At 48.9% G+C, this 16,882-nt stretch overlaps 1 protein-coding gene across 1 annotated transcript; it reads right to left on the bottom strand.

Annotated features, from left to right (window-relative positions):
* Positions 1-462: 462 nt before the first annotated feature.
* On the bottom strand, positions 463-5,631 carry LOC100286001 (uncharacterized). Its single transcript, NM_001158889.2, has 5 exons — positions 5,381-5,631; positions 4,441-5,115; positions 3,552-3,627; positions 3,334-3,460; positions 463-1,279 (listed from the first exon to the last, which is right to left on the bottom strand). Exons 2-5 carry the CDS (start codon positions 5,094-5,096, stop codon positions 1,089-1,091), a joined length of 1,050 nt encoding a protein of 349 aa, NP_001152361.2. The 5' UTR covers positions 5,097-5,115; positions 5,381-5,631; the 3' UTR covers positions 463-1,088.
* Between the last annotated feature and the right edge of the window lie 11,251 nt (positions 5,632-16,882).

Raw genomic sequence — 16,882 nt, 5'->3', positions numbered from 1 at the left:
TTTAGTCATTTCATGTATTTAGTCCATTTATTAAGTTTCATGATTTAGTTTAGTTTTGTATTGGTTGTTTCCAAAGAATTTGTAAGATTTTGAGGTCAATAGTATATATGATATTTGATTTATATATTCATTGTGCACTGATATTTTATTGAATATTTTGTATACCGTTGCAACGCACGGGCATATACCTAGTATTATTATGATGACACAAACAATATTGAATTATGGTGAATTAAATTTTTGAAAAAGGGTATATATATAGACTAAGCACAAACTGGAATGGTCATATTGATGCTCCAATATCAACAACCTCTTCAACGAATACATTTGCGGTCAAACTCTTCAAATATATTTGCAGTACTAGTCTATACCCTTTTTAGTCTATACTCGAAAGGTCATATTGATGCTCCAGTATCATTAATCATCTAAGGAGTACATACTAAATTTACATGCCGCCAATAAATTAAATCAACCATACCTTAGCACTGCTTGATTCAAAATATACAATTATGGAGCCAAATTTTAACATAAAAAGGAAACGTTGAGCAATTGAGATATATTCATAGGAGTACATCAAGAACAACCTGAAATCTGAAGATCGCTAATACCTCATTTGCACTAGCTTATTGAGTACTAAGAAATAATAGCAGAACATGCAGTTGTCAAGGATGTGGCACATCTCCAAAGCAACTTACCTGATGCTGCCTAGTGCTCCACATTCCACTGAGGCACTGATAACGCAGAACTAATCCAAACATGACTAAGATGCTTGAAGCACACAGTTCAGGAAAACGGGGGTAGTAACAGATTAGAACCCTAGCATGAAAAATGGTACAATGATGCTTGAAAAGCATCTAGCTAAAAACAAAAACCCTAAACACCGCCGACTGGTCGAGCATCACCAATGGACGCGAGCTGAGGATGACCGCCAGGTGCATATCCCGAAATAATAAACATCAGATCCATAGCTATTAGCCTTTTTCCGGTGTTTTTCACACAATCCAAGTGCACTTCTCCTTTCTTGGTGGAGATGACAGACACAGTGGTGGCCACTGATAGAACCCACAAGAACGGAAGGATGGAAAGAACTAAGTACGAAGAGGCCCAGAGAGAGCATCCCGGCCCGTGTTGGGGTCTTTGTGTTTCAGAGACAAGTTGGCGAACTGCACATCAAGGTCCCTGCTGTTACTACGAACAAGAGCAGGAGCCTGTTGTTGCTGCTGTTGCTGATATATTGTTCTGAGACGACCAATTTCCCGCTCAAACATCTCCTGTTGAACTGCAAAATTGAGAAAGAATGTTCAAAGTTTTTCTTCTAATCAGAATAATAAAAACTTAGCTGGCGTTCAGTATCAACAAAGCAATGTGTTGCTTCTGATGAACTGGAAACTAACAAAAAAGAAGATGACTATCTTCTGATTAGAATATTAGATACTTCCTCGGATCGCAAATTTAAGTACTACTCCCTCTGTCCTAGTATATAAGGCATAATCATCTTTGGTTCAAAGACCAATAAATGTATTTAATATTTTAATTCTCTTTATTATCAACACTATTACTACTGCATCGACGTACGCACGTCAAGAGAGAGCACGCCTTATATTATGGGACTATAATAAAAAGTGCTTTAGCCTAATATACTATAACAGAGGGAGTATAGGATATCGACAGTCTGTTGAACTTTGATTGGCAGTAACTACAAAAAAAATATTAAGTGAAAAGAGTAAATATGTTGTGAAAGTATTTTTCATAAGAATCCCGTAATGCCAATCTTGTGTTATCAACTCATATAAAATTTTAGATATTGATGCTTGGTGATCAAAGTTTGAAAAAAATGACTTTGGACAACCCTAGATGGCCTTATATTTTGTGAAGTAGGAGACTAGCAGTTACTGAGGCCCTCTTTGGCAGGGCTTTTGTTAGGACTTCTCCACTGGCTTAATCAAAAGCCTTGCCAAGTGTGCACACAGCACACACGAGAACGGCTTATGAATCCAAAACCAAGCCAAAAACGGTGAAGCTAAAGCAATTTCCTCCTAGAAGCCGAAGCCATAAAAACATGGCTTTCCCTGGCTTCACCTAGCCCTACCAAAGAGGGCCTTAGTCAATTTTGATAAATGTAAGCCCATAGGTTTTTGTTTTATAGAACAACTAATTTTCTAAGATACCATTTACTATTTGGTTGTTAAGCAGATTATAATAAGTCAACAACATAGAAGGTCTTATGAAATACGGCCACCGATATGTTGATTACTCCTGTCCCAAAATAAGTGCACTTTTAATTCAAAATTTGTCCCAAAATAAGTGTACATCTATGTACTGGCTAACTTCAGTAAGTAGCCTTTTTTTTGGCTCCCTCTCTTCCCAAGATGCAATCATTAAATGTTGGAACAACTTTTGTAGAGGTATACAAGTAAATTCCCTTGTGTCATTGATCTATCCAACCAAATCTAGAAGTGCACTTATGTTAGGACGGAGAGAGTATGTAGTTAACTAGCAACATAGTGGAAGCCTAACAAAACAATAAACATGTATATATGAAACGGTTAAGTAGTTCCGGGACCTACTGCATTATATTGGGCCATTGATAGATGGTGTAGGCTAGTATGCAGATTGCAGAATTTCAGATGTTATTGATACCACCGTTCTTTTCCAAAATATAGTAATAACTAACAAATTCCCTTTCACATCTTGGCAAAGGTTAGAAACTGGGTTAGCCAAGTTTGGCTTATCTAGGTAGTTTGGTTTTCAACTTCTAGTTACAGGTTCCTTGGATATCTGAATTAATTAAACAAAGACCGACATGTCAAACGAGTTTATGACAAGTTAGTTAAAAGCCCAAAAAATTTGGAACAGCTCTATTGAAAGTTCAACCATAGATGCATATACATGATAGATCTTACTCAGAAAACAATTCAAAGCTAAGCTATCATTTTAAAGGTAGGAGAGATCATGTTGATGGTTTTTTGTTGCTTCAATTGAGAAGACATTATTTTTCTAAAATTATTGATGGTCTTAGTAGATGCTTAAATGATTAAAGCCAATAAAAAACCATTGTTAAAATGTTCTTTGAATGAGTATAAACCAAAAGTAATAATACTTACGACAATCAGAGCCACTATCCAGTTAAGTGAAAATTTTGTTTGAATCAATGTCTCAAGTCATTTCTGTAATTTTCCTGAGATATTAGTTACAGCTTCCTTGAGACATTGATTCAAACAAAATTTTCACATTATTATTATCTCAGGAAAACCTAATGCAAATTACAGAAATGACTTGAGTGGAAAGCACATCTCGAGATAAGATAAATAAACTATTAGAGATGATACTTACAACGCTTAATAAGTTGTTCCTGTGCTAGACTCTCCACTCTTTGCTTCAAGGCTTTGTTTTCCAGGTCTAGCATGATATTCTGCTGGCTAAGGAACTCCATTTCAGCAGACACTTCTACCCCTTCTGACTGCATGAATCGAACATGAATATCTTTCCGTCACATATAACACCAATTCTAAAAAGAGAAATAAAAACCAATCACAGTGGGGTAAGCTCACCTGTAATGCCTGGACTCTACTCTCAAGCTCTGCAATATACTGCAGCTTCCGGACACGAGACCTCTGAGCATATTGCCTGAAACCAATTGAAAGGACACCTTAATGCATAAAACAAAAAAAGGCACAATCGTTGTAATCTCAATAAATCGGATTGAAATGCATGATTTCCTAAATTAAATATTAAATTCTATGATTCCAAGTTTAAATTGAATATTTCTAAACTATGACATCTTTACTTTCAGCCATGATGTCCTAAATTAAATATTAAATTGTATGATTCCAAGTTTAAATCGAACATCTCTAAATTATGATATCTTTACTTTCAACCAGTGTAGATCAGGTTTGACATATTTTTCCAAGCATTATAGCTGACAAGGACAATCAGATTCCAGGATTTCTCAAGTTGCAACCTGAAAAGCATGGGTAAGTTGTTTCTCATTCATGTTACCACAGGTCAGTTCTAAAATACTGCATGTTGACCATGCTAGTGCAGTGTGCACAAACAACAGGTTCACACTTCACAGTACATGCACATAGACATAGGCCTGTTCAATACCTTATTCAGTAAGTTGCAACACATATGAAATGAATATATATAGCTTGCACTATACTGTGACCACAGTAACAGAATGGTCTGTACAACCGTACAGATCAGACTTGAACAAAAATGCTTCTGAATTTATCACAGCAATGATTGGTGTATTCTCGAGATCAAGAAAAACATCAAAGTACAATATATGCACTATTCTTAGTGTGAGCAATAAAACAATATCTACTTAAAGGTCTTGTGCTTAAGGTTACGGTGAAATATCTTGAGCTTTTCAGACTAATAGAGTAGCATTGTGCAGGTGTAAAACAAAAATCCACATTCAACAGTAATCAAACTCACTGTTTAGCACGCTTGTTGTCCGCCTCTGACTGTGCATGCTTCGGCGGCACACCCTCCTTGGCTCCAACCTTTTGATCATGGCCAGCATCATCAGTTCTCTTGTCCATGCCATGGTCATGCTCCCTCGACACTTTCGGTGGCCCATGATGCCCACCAACCTTATCTTTTGTGGGCATTGGCAGGCCACCACCATGCCTGAAGCCCGCCGAATTCGGCATGCCTTGCTCCCACGGCCGGCCATGTGCCCTCCCAATCGGGGCCAGCTTGGCATAGTACTCCTGCACACCGCCCCACGGCGCAGGTTGCCCACCTCCTCTCCCCATCCCCTCGAAACCATTGGCGTAAGCACCAGCACCAGCAGCTCCACCGTCAAACAACGCAAACGAGTCACTGGACGACCTGCGGTGCCCAGCCCGGCCGCTCTGCCGCGCCGCGGGCGTCTCTGGCTCGTTGAGCAGGTCGTCGAGCCACGACGGCGGCTGCTCCTCGATGAAGCTCTCGGACGACGTGCGCTGGTGGTGGCCGTGGCGGTGGTGCGTGGCGCCAACCTGCGGCCGCGCGATTGGGCCGCGGTCGGCGTACGGCGCCGCCGTCGGGAAGGGGCTCCGCGGCGGCAGCAGGGCCTGCTTGTGGAGCTTCGCGTTGGCCATCATCATGTGCCTCAGACCGACCAAACTGCGAAGAACAAACAGCTCATCTCAAAGCCGAAATCCAAGGTTCGAGAAAATTCAACGCCAAGCTAGCACGAGCTTGCATCCAATCCACGAAGGCGGATTAAAGCTGAGTGAGCTACCTACAGATCAGGGACGAGCACAGCACAGTATAGGAATTCTCGCCAAAAAATCGAGTTAAGTGGAAGTAAGTGGGTCAGATCCAAAAGCATATAGGCTGGTGGCACTCGGTTCCGCACAGCAGGAATGGACAGGAAAGGGAGGCGTACCTAGTGGGTGATCGTCGCTCGCGAGGAGGCGATGAAGACCTCGTCCCGTCGCCGCCACTTGCCAGCCGGCGAGGAACAGGGACGCGAGCAGCTATGGATCGAGTCGAGAGAGAAGATAGCTTCGAGGAAGAAAAGATCTCTGTCTCCGGATGATTTTCAATTCAAATCGGATTTTCCTCGGAGCGGCGGAGGGTTCAAGAGAGGAGGGGAGGGGAGGCGAGGAGAGAAGAATGGAACGGAGGAAAAATGGTAGAGTGGGTTGGGCAGGAGATAATCAATAAATACCAGTATTCCGTCTCTTTTCCGGGGGGGCGCATCGTGTTCGGGGAAATGTCGGACGATCATTAATTCGGGAGAAAACGGTGGCCGTCGGATTTGGCGATCGGACGGTGGATGCGGTTGAAACGGATATTCTGTAGTGCGGGGGGGACGCTGGTGCCCCGTACTACTAGTGGCGAGAGAAATGTCGCGGATACCGAGGAGTGTACACACGACGACGAAAATTAAAAATTGCGGCAACCTTAGCAAGAAAGAGAATGTTGGAGCAATGGAGCCCCCAACCATTATTTATTTAAAAAAGAAGGATGTGGACGGATTGGGTTGCCAGAAAGAATTTGAACTTTTTTGGGGCTCTTGCAACAAAACAATATTCACTCTGTTTGTCCCCAATATACAAGGAGTTAGTTTATCCTAAATCAAATTATACTATAACCAGCAAAGTTTACAAAGAAAACGGTGATATTTATGGAATCGAACGAGTGTTATTAGGCCAGTATTTAGTGGGGTTTTATTGATATTAAATAAGTTTATATGCCATATATAGATAAAGGTATATCATTATAGGTTTATTAGATTAGAATACAACTTATCTATATTGTGTTCAACACTAGGGCCCTCTTTAGAATGCGAGAAAAAAGATGCGGGAATTTTTTTTTACCGTTTCCTATGTTTTTCATATGAAAATAAACTGGTTCATGTGAAATTCATGTATGATTTCTCTATAATTTCTACATTCCAAAGAAAGCCTAAATAGTCTTAGTGACTGATATATGAAACTTCGATATACCAATTTTTTTAAAAAAATGAATGAATGAAAAACTATATTATAATTTTAAAATTGATTTTTATGTATTTGAAAAAAAATAACTTATAATCTAGATTAAAAATACTCAAACAGTCAGCAACACAAAATCCACTTGGTTGTTGAAACAAATCGTCAGAGTGAGTGCAGATCGCAGAACCGTCGTTGCCTCTCGTTGGTATAGAAGGAAGTACATATAACGAAGCAAATAAAATGTGTCCTTGTTTATGTAGCCCGTAGTGGGTAGGGTAGTGGGCAGCGTGAGCCAGCAACCAGAAAAAGGCAGGACAGCTCAGCTCAGCTCAGGGATTCCAGCTGCGACCACATCATGATTCGGTGGTGCCCCGCTGTTTAAATAATTCGGTGACACGATAATAACAATACCTCTATTCTCCCTGGGTGATCCCTCTGTCTGTCATCTTGTTCTCTCTGTATATCCTACAGATCGTCCCACTTGGCTCGCCGAGGGGAAAGACCAAGACCAAGTTCATGAACACGCCGTACTAGAAAAAATGTCCGTACGATTGATGGTGTGGAAACAATTTCGCACTTGTTTGTGTCTGCAACAAGTTTATAAACAGACGCATACAAAAGAGTTTTATTGATAAGGAATACTGTAAGCACTACCATAAAAATAAATAAATAAATAGGTAGCTAACAGAAGGCAGCAAACGACACAGGGCTCACAGGAGCCCACTGCCACGTATATTTATTCGATTTATCTCAGCCACGTAAAGTGCTGCAAGACTTGTAGGTGTTACAATGATTGAGACCTATGAATCTATTTACTGCCATACGGTGCTGCCCTAATCAATCACAATCCTTGATGGTGATAGTATGCAGAGGCGGGCCCAGCGGTGGGAGTTTCATGGGTATTCATTGATACCCAAGGTTTTAGTGATTTATAATAATTTATTAATAATGTATTACATAAAATAGCGTTAGAACATTAATTTCTTTAATTTTTTAATTTTTTAAATACTCAATCTCAGATGACTGGATCCGCTTCTGATAGTATACTAAGGTGATCATGTGCTGCAAGAGATGTCATATTAGGTTTACGGTAACGTAAAAGAAAGAGAAATGGAAAAATAATGAATACAGACTGCTCACTGAAAGAGGATTTTTCTCGGAGTCCAAGACACTTCGTGATACCAAAAGGTAGACCAAGTATTAAATATACAACCTACATCATAAGAGGGATTAGGGCATGTATAACCCTTAGTCCATGGGATCGGGTTTTCAAGTGCAAGAGACGACTACAAGACTTAATGATACAACCCCGACCCCTCAGATCATAAATGCAATTAAGATACAATATGTGTATAGAGAGTCCTTTGTAGTGATAGACTGTATTTTTTCAATAAACACCTAGAAACCGCTTAAGACATCACATATCAAATGAGATTGTATATACTATTATATAATTAGACTTTTAGATAGGTATATATAACATAACAACGTCATAAAATCCACTATAAGTTATATCATCAATCTTGCTCTAATGCAATCGCTCCCATACTTCCCTCAGTCCTGGGTCGTCGATCCACTCGAAAGGATTGTGTTGCGTTCCTTTAAACTGCAGCTCCAAACTCACAAATACAATTGTCAGCAGGAAGCTGAACGCCCTGATGGTCCCATTTTTTTTCCCCATACGAACCGTCGCAATCAAACGATGTCACCATTGCAGTTCGTTGGCTCATCGGTGTCACAGCAATCGAGCGATCTAGCTCAGCGGCTCGCTTAATCCTATCATCTAAAAATATACCATTACATGTAGTTTCGCACATTGGATTTGGTGCGGGCGTGCATGCTCTGCCCGCTCTTTACACGTGGAAGAGCACTGGATTAGGTTATGACCCACTGCTTCTCGGATTGAACGGTCAACGGCGATCCACCCACCCTCCGTTAGCATAGCCTGGTCCTGCCAAAAGATTAGTACTAGTATATCACAATTCTTCAATATTAGACTGTACTGGTTTTTGCAAAAAGGGAAACACAGACATCAACTTGTAATCTTAATTAGATTAAAAAATGTACAAATTGATAGCTAAATAGCACAGGTAGAAGAAGCATAGGAAGCTAAGCTAGATTGTCAAGTTAAGTTCCTCGTCTAGACGAATTTTTCGACACCTGCTTCTTCTAGGCTGTTTCATCTCTATAAATTTATTTCCGAAACAAGTTTGTCTTGTCCTACAAGTATAGGCCTCGACTGCTCGGGATATTGAGAAAATTTGCTAAGGCTCCGTCTGTTTCCTTTTATTTCGAGGAATTGGAATCTTACTAATGGAATAGGCTATTTTTTAGAATATAACATTCTACCACTTTCCAAAGTTATCATATAAGCTTACCTCAAATTCATGAGGTGAGAGATGGAAATTGATTTTATAGATTTACATGTTATTTTTCCGATGTACAACTTATAGCACATTCTTCTACTTGCGCCTCTATAACATAAATGTAGTATATAACTATCTCTCTCATATGATTTAGGGCAATATGCAAATATATTACATATATAAATATATAAACTTAATTAGTTTTGTCTAAATTATAATTATTAAAATGGAATTCAATTCCAACGAAACAAACGGGCCCTAAAGGATATTGCCTACACAAGAAGCCCCGAGAGCAAACCAACCAGCCTCCAGCGAGGAGATTCATCAAATATTATAAGATCAAAAAATATGGTATGATATATACACATGTGTATACTAATTTATAATAAATTAATAAAAAAGACTTGCACCATATAAATGTATATTAATTAACTCCAACAGAGGCCAAAATAATTTGCTTCTACGATGATCAGACAAATTAAAAGCTTCGACTATATTATGAGAGTTGGTCATAGCTATCAATTCTATATCAATATAGATGATCAAGTTCAAGTAGCTTCACATAAAAGCATCTCTCATTTTGTTTCGTAGATATGTTTTTGATAAGTTTTGTAACTAAAAGGCTCTCTTATTAGTGATTGCAATTGAGATTGCAAGAGTGACAATTAATCTTAATAATATTGTCGGCGTTTCGACCCCGGAGGGTCCCTGGACCGACGAGTAAATTGTCGCCGCGTGTCCCAGTCCAGATGGGTCGGTGCGAGACGGAGCACAAAAGGGGGTGAGAAACAGCAAAAGGGAAACCCGCGGCCTTCGTGCTGTCCTGCGCCCAGGTCGGGTGCGCTTGTAGTAGGGGGGTTACAAGCGTCCGCGTGAGAGAGAGAGAGAGAGAGAGGGAGCCCTGTGCGTCGGCCCGTTCTCCCGCGCGGCCAACCTTCTCGTACGAGAGCCCTGGACCTTCCTTTTATAGGCGTAAGGAGAGGGCCCAGGTGTACAATGGGGGGTATAGCAGTGTGCTAACGTGTCTAGCAGAGAGGAGCTAGAGCCCTAAGTACATGCCGTCGTGGCAGCCGGAGAGGTTTTGGCACCCTGTTCATGTGATGTCGTGGCCGTCGGAGGAGTGCTTGAGCCTTGTGGAAGTACAACTGTCGGGGCTGTCGGATCCTTGCTGACGTCTCCTTGCTTTCGTAAGGGGTTGAGAGCCGCCGTCGTCATGGAGCACACGGGGTGCCATCATTACTTCTTTACCGGGGCGAGCCAGATGGGACGCCAGTCTTGTTCCCCGTAGCCTGAGCTAGCTAGGGGTAGGGTAATGATGGCCTTCCCTATGACGTGGCGGGTCCGAGCCCGAGGTTGGGCGAGGCGGAGGCTCCTCCGAGGTCGAGGTCGAGTCTGGGCCCTGGGGTCGGTCAAGGCGGAGTTCGTCTTCCGATGTCGAGGCTGAGTCCGAGCCCTAGGGTCGGGCGAGGTGGAGTCCGTCTTCCGAGGCCGAGGCTGAGTCCGAGCCCTGGGGTCGGGCGAGGCGGAGTCCGTCTTCCGAGGTCGAGGCTGAGTCCGAGCCCTGGGTCGGGCGAGGCGGAGTCCGTCTTCTAAGGCCGAGGCTGAGTCCGAGCCCTGGGGTCGGGCGAGGCGGAGTCCGTCTTCCGGGGTCGAGGCTGAGTCCGAGCCCTGGGTCGGGCGAGGCGGAGCTTCCCATGGCGCCCGAGGCTAGACTTAGCTGCTGTCAGCCTCACTCTGTCGAGTGGCACAACAGTCGGAGCGGGGCAGGCAACGCTGTTTTCCTGTCAGGTCGGTCAGTGGAGAGGCGAAGTGACTGCGGTCACTTCGGCTCTGTCGACTGAGGAGCGCGCATCAGGATAAGGTGTCAGTCGATCCTTGCATTAAATGCTCCTGCGATACGGTCGGTTGGCGTGGCGATCTGGCCAAGGTTGCTTCTCCGTGAAGACTGGGCCTCAGGCGAGCCGAAGGTGTGTCCGTCGCTTGAGGGGGCCCTCGGGCGAGACGTGAATCCTCCGGGGTCGGCTGCCTTTGCCCGAGGCTGGGCTCGGGCGAGGCGAGATCGTGTCCCTTGAGTGGACTGAGCCTTGACCTTAACCGTGCCCATCAGGCCTTTGCAGCTTTGTGCTGATGGGGGTTACCAGCTGAGATTAGGAGTCTTGGAGGTACCCCTAATTATGGTCCCCGACAGTAGCCCTCGAGCCTCGAAGGGAGTGTTGATACTCGCTTGGAGGCTTTTGTCGCACTTTTTTGCAAGGGGACAGGCCTTTCTCGGTTGCGTTTCGTTCCGGTGGGTGCGCGCGAGCGCACCCGCCGGGTGTAGCCCCCGAGGCCTCGGAGGAGTGGTTTGACTCCTTCGAGGTCTTAGCGCGTTTCGTGATGCTTCGGCCGGTCTGGTTGTTCCCTCATGCAAACTGGCCATAGCCTGGGTGCATAGTCAGGTTCCAAGTTCTCGGGCTGGTATGTTGACGCTGTCAACGGTTTGGCCGGAGCCGGGTTTGCGAGAGCAGCCCCCGAGCCTCCGCACAGAGCGAGAGGACGGTCAAGGACAAACTCGGCTTTTTTCATACGCCCCTGCGTCGCCTTTCCGCAAGGAGGAGGGGGGGAAAGCGCCATGTTGCCCTCGGAGGGCGCCGAACATGGTGTCTCCAGTGAGTTGCTAGCGGGTGATCCGAGTGGACGCCCGTGCCCCGTTCGATAAGGGTCGGCTAGTGGCCCAGAGGCGCGCTCCAAAAGTACCTGCAGGTGATTTGCCGGACCCGGTCCCGTTTGATAGGGTCCGAGGGCTCGATGTCTCCCTCTGATGGGATTCCGTTACAGAATCGCTCCTGCTGGTCTCGGAAATGTCCTAGGGTACCTCAGGAGCGTAGCCCGAGCCTCGGCCATGTATCGGACGTACCCAGAGTCATCCCTCGCTCTGCGTGCTCTGAGGCGGCTGTCGAACCCTTCGGGGGCCAGCCTATGAACCCCTGATCAGTAGTGGACGCGGAGCCCGAGTGGCTTGAGGCGGCTGTCAAACCCATCCGAGGGGCCAGCCTTCGAACCTCTGACCAGTGGTGGGCGTAGAGCCCGAGTGCTCTGAGGCGGCTGTCGAACCCTTCCGAGGGGCCAGCCTTCGAACCTCTGATCAGTAGGGGGGCTCGGGGCCCGCTTCCTTCGTGGAGAAGGATCCCTTTCGGAGTATCCCCTTTCCCGGTCCCTGTAGCAAGAGAGAGAAAGAGGAAGAGGAAAAGGATACGAAATCGAACGACGTGGCGCACCTTTTTTTACGCGGTCATTATGGCGGAGGTGAAGCGTCGCCTGCTTCGCCTGCCAAAGGTGCCGCCTGCCAAAGGTGCCGCCTGCCCTGCCGCAGAGTTAATGCGACGAGACGTGTGGTTCGCGGGGCAGCCGTTGTGCGTGCGCGAGCCGTTCGAGGAACGGAACACGGGCGCGTCGTCTTCACTCCGTGGGTGAGGGCTCTCTCGCTGTCCTAGGAGGGGACGTGAGCCTGCAAACAACTTGACCGCTGCTTCCGCCTGCCTGCCACCGCCATTACTGCCGGCCCACTTTTGGCCATATTGACCGTCGCTCCTTCTCCCGCGGCTGACTGACCCATGATCGATGTGCTCGGTTGGCACTGTTGGGTCATGCGCAGGGTCGCCTCGAGTCGCGGCACTGGTTCCGCAGTCGAGAAGGCGCGGTATTGGCGCAAGTGGCGGTGCAGTTTCCCGCACGTAGTAACCGGCCGCCGGTTACATGACGTGTGGGCCTCGGCCCCCACGCTGGACGCGTCGGAGTCGAAAGGGTGCGCCCCTAGGTACGGTTGCATGCCGCCTGCATGGCGGTCCGCCCTTTCACCCGCTGGTCTGGGCGAAAGTGGAGGAGTGCTTGTAACCGCTGGGCAGTTGTGCGCTCCGCGCGCGGCGGTTTGGCTCCTTCTGTCCTGGGCCAGCTTGCATGACGCGTGGGACCCAGCCCCTGTGTCATAGGGGGAGGATCTTGGAGCGTGTTGGTGAAGACTCAGTCCGCGACGGCTGAGGAAGCAAGTGGGGAGAGTCGCCTTTAAAAGGGGGTGACCCCCTTGGATGGAAACCATGTCTTCGTACTCCCTTCATGCATCGCGTCCTTCCACCTTCCGAGCCCCCGGATGGGGAGCGCCCGCGGTTCTTCTGTCTTGTCATCGTTGGAGGAACGCAACTTCGCGGAAGTTGGTACCTTTCAGCCATCGCTCGGCTTCAAGGATTTTCATCAGGCAACCCGGCTGCATCCCCTCGCCGGTGGTCAACCAAGACGGTGACCACCAGTTTGATGGTGGGGAGAAGCGAGCCGGGCTGCGGCCTCCGCCCCTCCCTCAGCTCCAAGGATGTTCATCATCAGTGCTGGGGAGGGGAGGGCGCTGAGTTGGGGGCCGTCTTCGCGCGGGCAGCGGCCCGCTCCTTCCCTCAGTGATCGGGGGGGGGGGGGGGGAGGGCGTTCGCCGTCCGTGGCGCTGGCAGCTGCCACGTGTCTGGCTCTCCGGCCTGAGCGGCTTCGGCGCTGTTTCCGGTGCCACCTCCCACTGAGGCAGCCGGAAGAGGTTTCTCCGCCGATGAGATAGTCGGAGCCGCCCGCGGACTGACCTCCGACTCTACGGCCTTCTGCTTGTCCTCGCCCCTCGAGTGGGGACGCGGGCGAGGGCCTTGTCGCAGCAGCGTCTGCCCTGAGGTCAACGCTGCTGCTGTTTGACCACCCGGAGCGGAGGTTGTTGTAGCTGCTGCCGGAGCGGGCGGCGGCGAGGCACCTAGGGTTTTGTCGCCCCGCGGGCCCTCCAATGTGGTGGGTTGTTCCTACCTGCTGGGGCGGAACCGTAGTTCCGTTTGTAATGGCACCTTGAGTGCAGGTGTCTGTTCATTGTGGCTGTCGGGGCCTGAACATGTATGTATTTTTGGCGTGAAGCCATGTTTTTTCCTCATTTCGAGCACTAGGACTCGCCTGTCGGCTAGCTAAACCGCTTAACCAAGTGTGAGTTGCCTTGTGCGAAGGTGACGAGTGAGGTATCCGTATCCCGGAGGCGTAGGAGTCCCTCGGCTCGGTCGGCCTTGCCGCCCGAGGCTGCTCTTGCTTAGTTAAAGGAACCTTCGGCCGCTCTGCGATGAGCTGGAGCCGGAGGCAGCGGTGTCAACACGGACAGAGGCAGAGATGGCTCGAAAAGAAGCTTCATCGGCCGGAGCCTGGCCGGGCCGTCCACTAGCGAGACCGACGCCGGAGTCAGGTTGCCGAGGCCACGAGCCGGGCTGATGTCCTCGGGGGACGGCTGGCTGAGGCTACGGAGCGGCCGGTCGAGCCGTCTGCTCGGGCCGGGTTCCCGGAGGAGACCCTAGCGGCGATGGCCCAGGCGTGGTGCCGACAGGTTCCTTTGAGGTGGAGATCTTCCGACCGTGTTGCCGTCCGAGGCTAGGTCTGATTCCATTGAAGGTGGAGTCGATGCCGAGGGTGCTGCTGCTCCCCCACTAATGTCTGACCCTGCAGGAACAATTTATCTTGTAGTGTGCGTATGTTTTTTGCGGCCCCCGAGGCCCAAACATATCGTCGTCGTGTCGTAAAGCTGTGTTTCTTTTCCCCTTGTTTCGAGTATCTGGACTTATTTGTCAGTAACAGAATTGTTTGTCCGAGCGAGAGTTACTTTTCGCGGAAGGTGATGAGTGAGGTATCCATATCCCGGAGGCGTAGGAGTTCCTCGGCTCGGTCGGCCTTGCCGCTTACGTGTGCTCTTACTCGTCCGTAGGGTTCTGTTATCGATATAGTCGAGAAGGCACGAAAAATCGTTTCGGCAGAAAAGCTTTCGAGCAATAAGACTTGTTCGGTCAGCGGAATCGCTTATCCGAGCGTGAGTTACTTATCGCAGAAGGTGACGAGTGAGGTATCCGTATCCCGGAGGCATAGGAGTCCCTCGGCTCGGTCGGCCTTGCCTGCTTACGTGTACTCCGTCGTTTTCAAGATCCCACTTTCGAAGTAGTCGAAAAGCACGAAAGATGTTCTGGCAGAAAGACTTTTTTCGAGGAAAATTTTGACGCAGAGGGGGTTCGCCCCTTCTAGCCCCCGAGGGAGGGTCGGGCTTTGTCGAGGCAAGGCTGACCCTTCCTTGATGGTTAGACTTTATTGGCGTATGTAAACGAAGTGTATGAACGACTTGAAAACATCTTAAGGGTAGAAGCGACGTAGCTGTCGGATGTTCCAAGCGTTGCTGTAGACCTCGCCTTGACTGTTGGCCAACTTGTATGTTACGGGCTTCAAAATCTTGGCGATGATGAATGGCCCTTCCTAGGGAGGCGTGAGCTTATGGCGCCCTCGGGCGTCTTGTCGCAGCCGAAGCACCAAGTCGCCCACCTGGAGGTCTCGGGACCGAACCCCTCGGGCGTGGTAGCGTCGCAGGGACTGCTGATACCACGCCGAGTGTAGTAAGGCCATGTCCTGAGCCTCTTCCAGCTGGTCCAGTGAGTCTTCTCGGTTGGTTTGATTGCTTTGATCGTCGTACGCCCTCGTCCTCGGGGAACCGTATTCTAAGTCTGTGGGCAAGATAGCCTCGGCCCCATAGACTAGAAAGAACGGCGTGAAGCCCGTGGCTCGGCTCGGCGTTGTCCTCAGACTCCAGACCACCGAGGGGAGTTCCTTCATCCATTGTCTGCCGAACTTGTTGAGGTCGTTGTAGATCCGTGGCTTGAGTCCTTGCAGAATCATGCCGTTGGCACGCTCTACTTGCCCTTTCGTCATGGGGTGAGCTACGGCGGCCCAGTCCACCCGGATGTGGTGATCCTCGCAGAAGTCCAGGAACTTTCTGCCGGTGAACTGGGTGCCGTTGTCGGTGATGATGGAGTTCGGGACCCCAAAGCGATGGATGATGTTGGTGAAGAACGCCACCGCCTGTTCGGACCTGATGTTGTTTAGGGGTCGGACCTCGATCTACTTGGAGAATTTGTCGATGGCGACCAGCAGGTGCGTGTAGCCCCCGGGTGCCTTCTGCAAGGGACCAACGAGGTCTAGACCCCACACAGCAAACGGCCAGGTGATGGGTATTGTCTACAGAGCCTGAGCGGGCAGGTGGGTCTGCTTCGCGTAGAATTGACACCCTTGGCAGGTGCGTACAATCCTAGTTGCATCGGCCACCGCGGTTGGCCAGTAAAAACCCTGTCGGAAGGCATTCCCAACGAGGGCTCGAGGTGCTGCGTGGTGACCGCAAGCCCCTGAGTGTATTTCTTGTAATAACTCCTGACCTTCGGTGATGGATATGCATCGCTGGAGGATGCCTGAGGGGCTGCGGTGGTGGAGCTCCTTCCCGTCCCCCAGCAAGACGAATGACTTGGCGCGCCACGCCAGTCGCCGAGCTTCGGCTCGGTCGAGGGGCAGCTATCCTCGGTGGAGATATTGCAGGTACGGGGCCTGCCAGTCTCGATTAGGCGGGACCCCACTCCGCTTTTCCTCGATGCGCAGTGCCTCACCCTCGGGGCCGAGGGTGCCTCGGGCTGAGCCGAGGGCGCCTCGGGCAGGACCGAGACCTTCTCGGGCTCGGGCGTATCGTCGGTCTTGACTGAGGGTTGATGTAGGTCTCGGGAGAAGACGTCCGGGGGAACCGTTGTCCGCCCCGAGGCTATCTTAGCCAGCTCGTCCGCAGTCTCGTTGTATCGTCGGGCGATGTGGTTGAGCTCGAGCCCGTAGAACTTGTCCTCTAGGCGCCGAACCTCATCGCAGTAGGCTTCCATCTTCGGGTCGCGGCAATGGGAGTTCTTCATGACTTGGTCGATGACAAGCTACGAGTCGCCACGAGCGTCGAGGCGTCGGACCCCTATCTCGATGGCGATGCGCAACCCGTTAACCAGAGCCTCGTACTCGGCCACATTGTTGGACGCCGGGAAATGGAGGCGCAACATGTAGCGGAGGTGCTTCCCGAGGGGTGAGATGAAGAGCAGGCCCGCGTCCGCTCCTGTTTTCATCAGCGACCCGTCAAAAAACATGGTCCAGAGTTCCGGCTGGATCGGAGCCGCTGGAAGCTGGGTGTCGACCCATTCAGCCACAAAGTCCGCCAAGACTTGGGACTTGATGGCCTTCCGAGGGGCGAACGAGATTGTC

The sequence above is a fragment of the Zea mays genome, chromosome 4 (genome assembly GCF_902167145.1).
Source record: "Zea mays cultivar B73 chromosome 4, Zm-B73-REFERENCE-NAM-5.0, whole genome shotgun sequence".
Lineage (NCBI taxonomy): Eukaryota > Viridiplantae > Streptophyta > Magnoliopsida > Poales > Poaceae > Zea > Zea mays.
This window is presented reverse-complemented; position numbering and strand designations above follow the sequence as displayed.

What these genes read in the sequence shown, in the direction of transcription:
- LOC100286001 (NM_001158889.2), bottom strand. Translation starts at nt 5,096, where the DNA reads ATGATGATGGCCAACGCGAAGCTCCACAAGCAGGCCCTGCTGCCGCCG. An exon ending in GACAACAAGCGTGCTAAACA is followed by an intron (nt 3,628 to 4,440) that starts GTGAGTTTGATT and finishes AATTGGTTTCAG; the next exon opens with GCAATATGCTCAGAGGTCTC. An exon ending in GTAGAGTCCAGGCATTACAG is followed by an intron (nt 3,461 to 3,551) that starts GTGAGCTTACCC and finishes CGATTCATGCAG; the next exon opens with TCAGAAGGGGTAGAAGTGTC.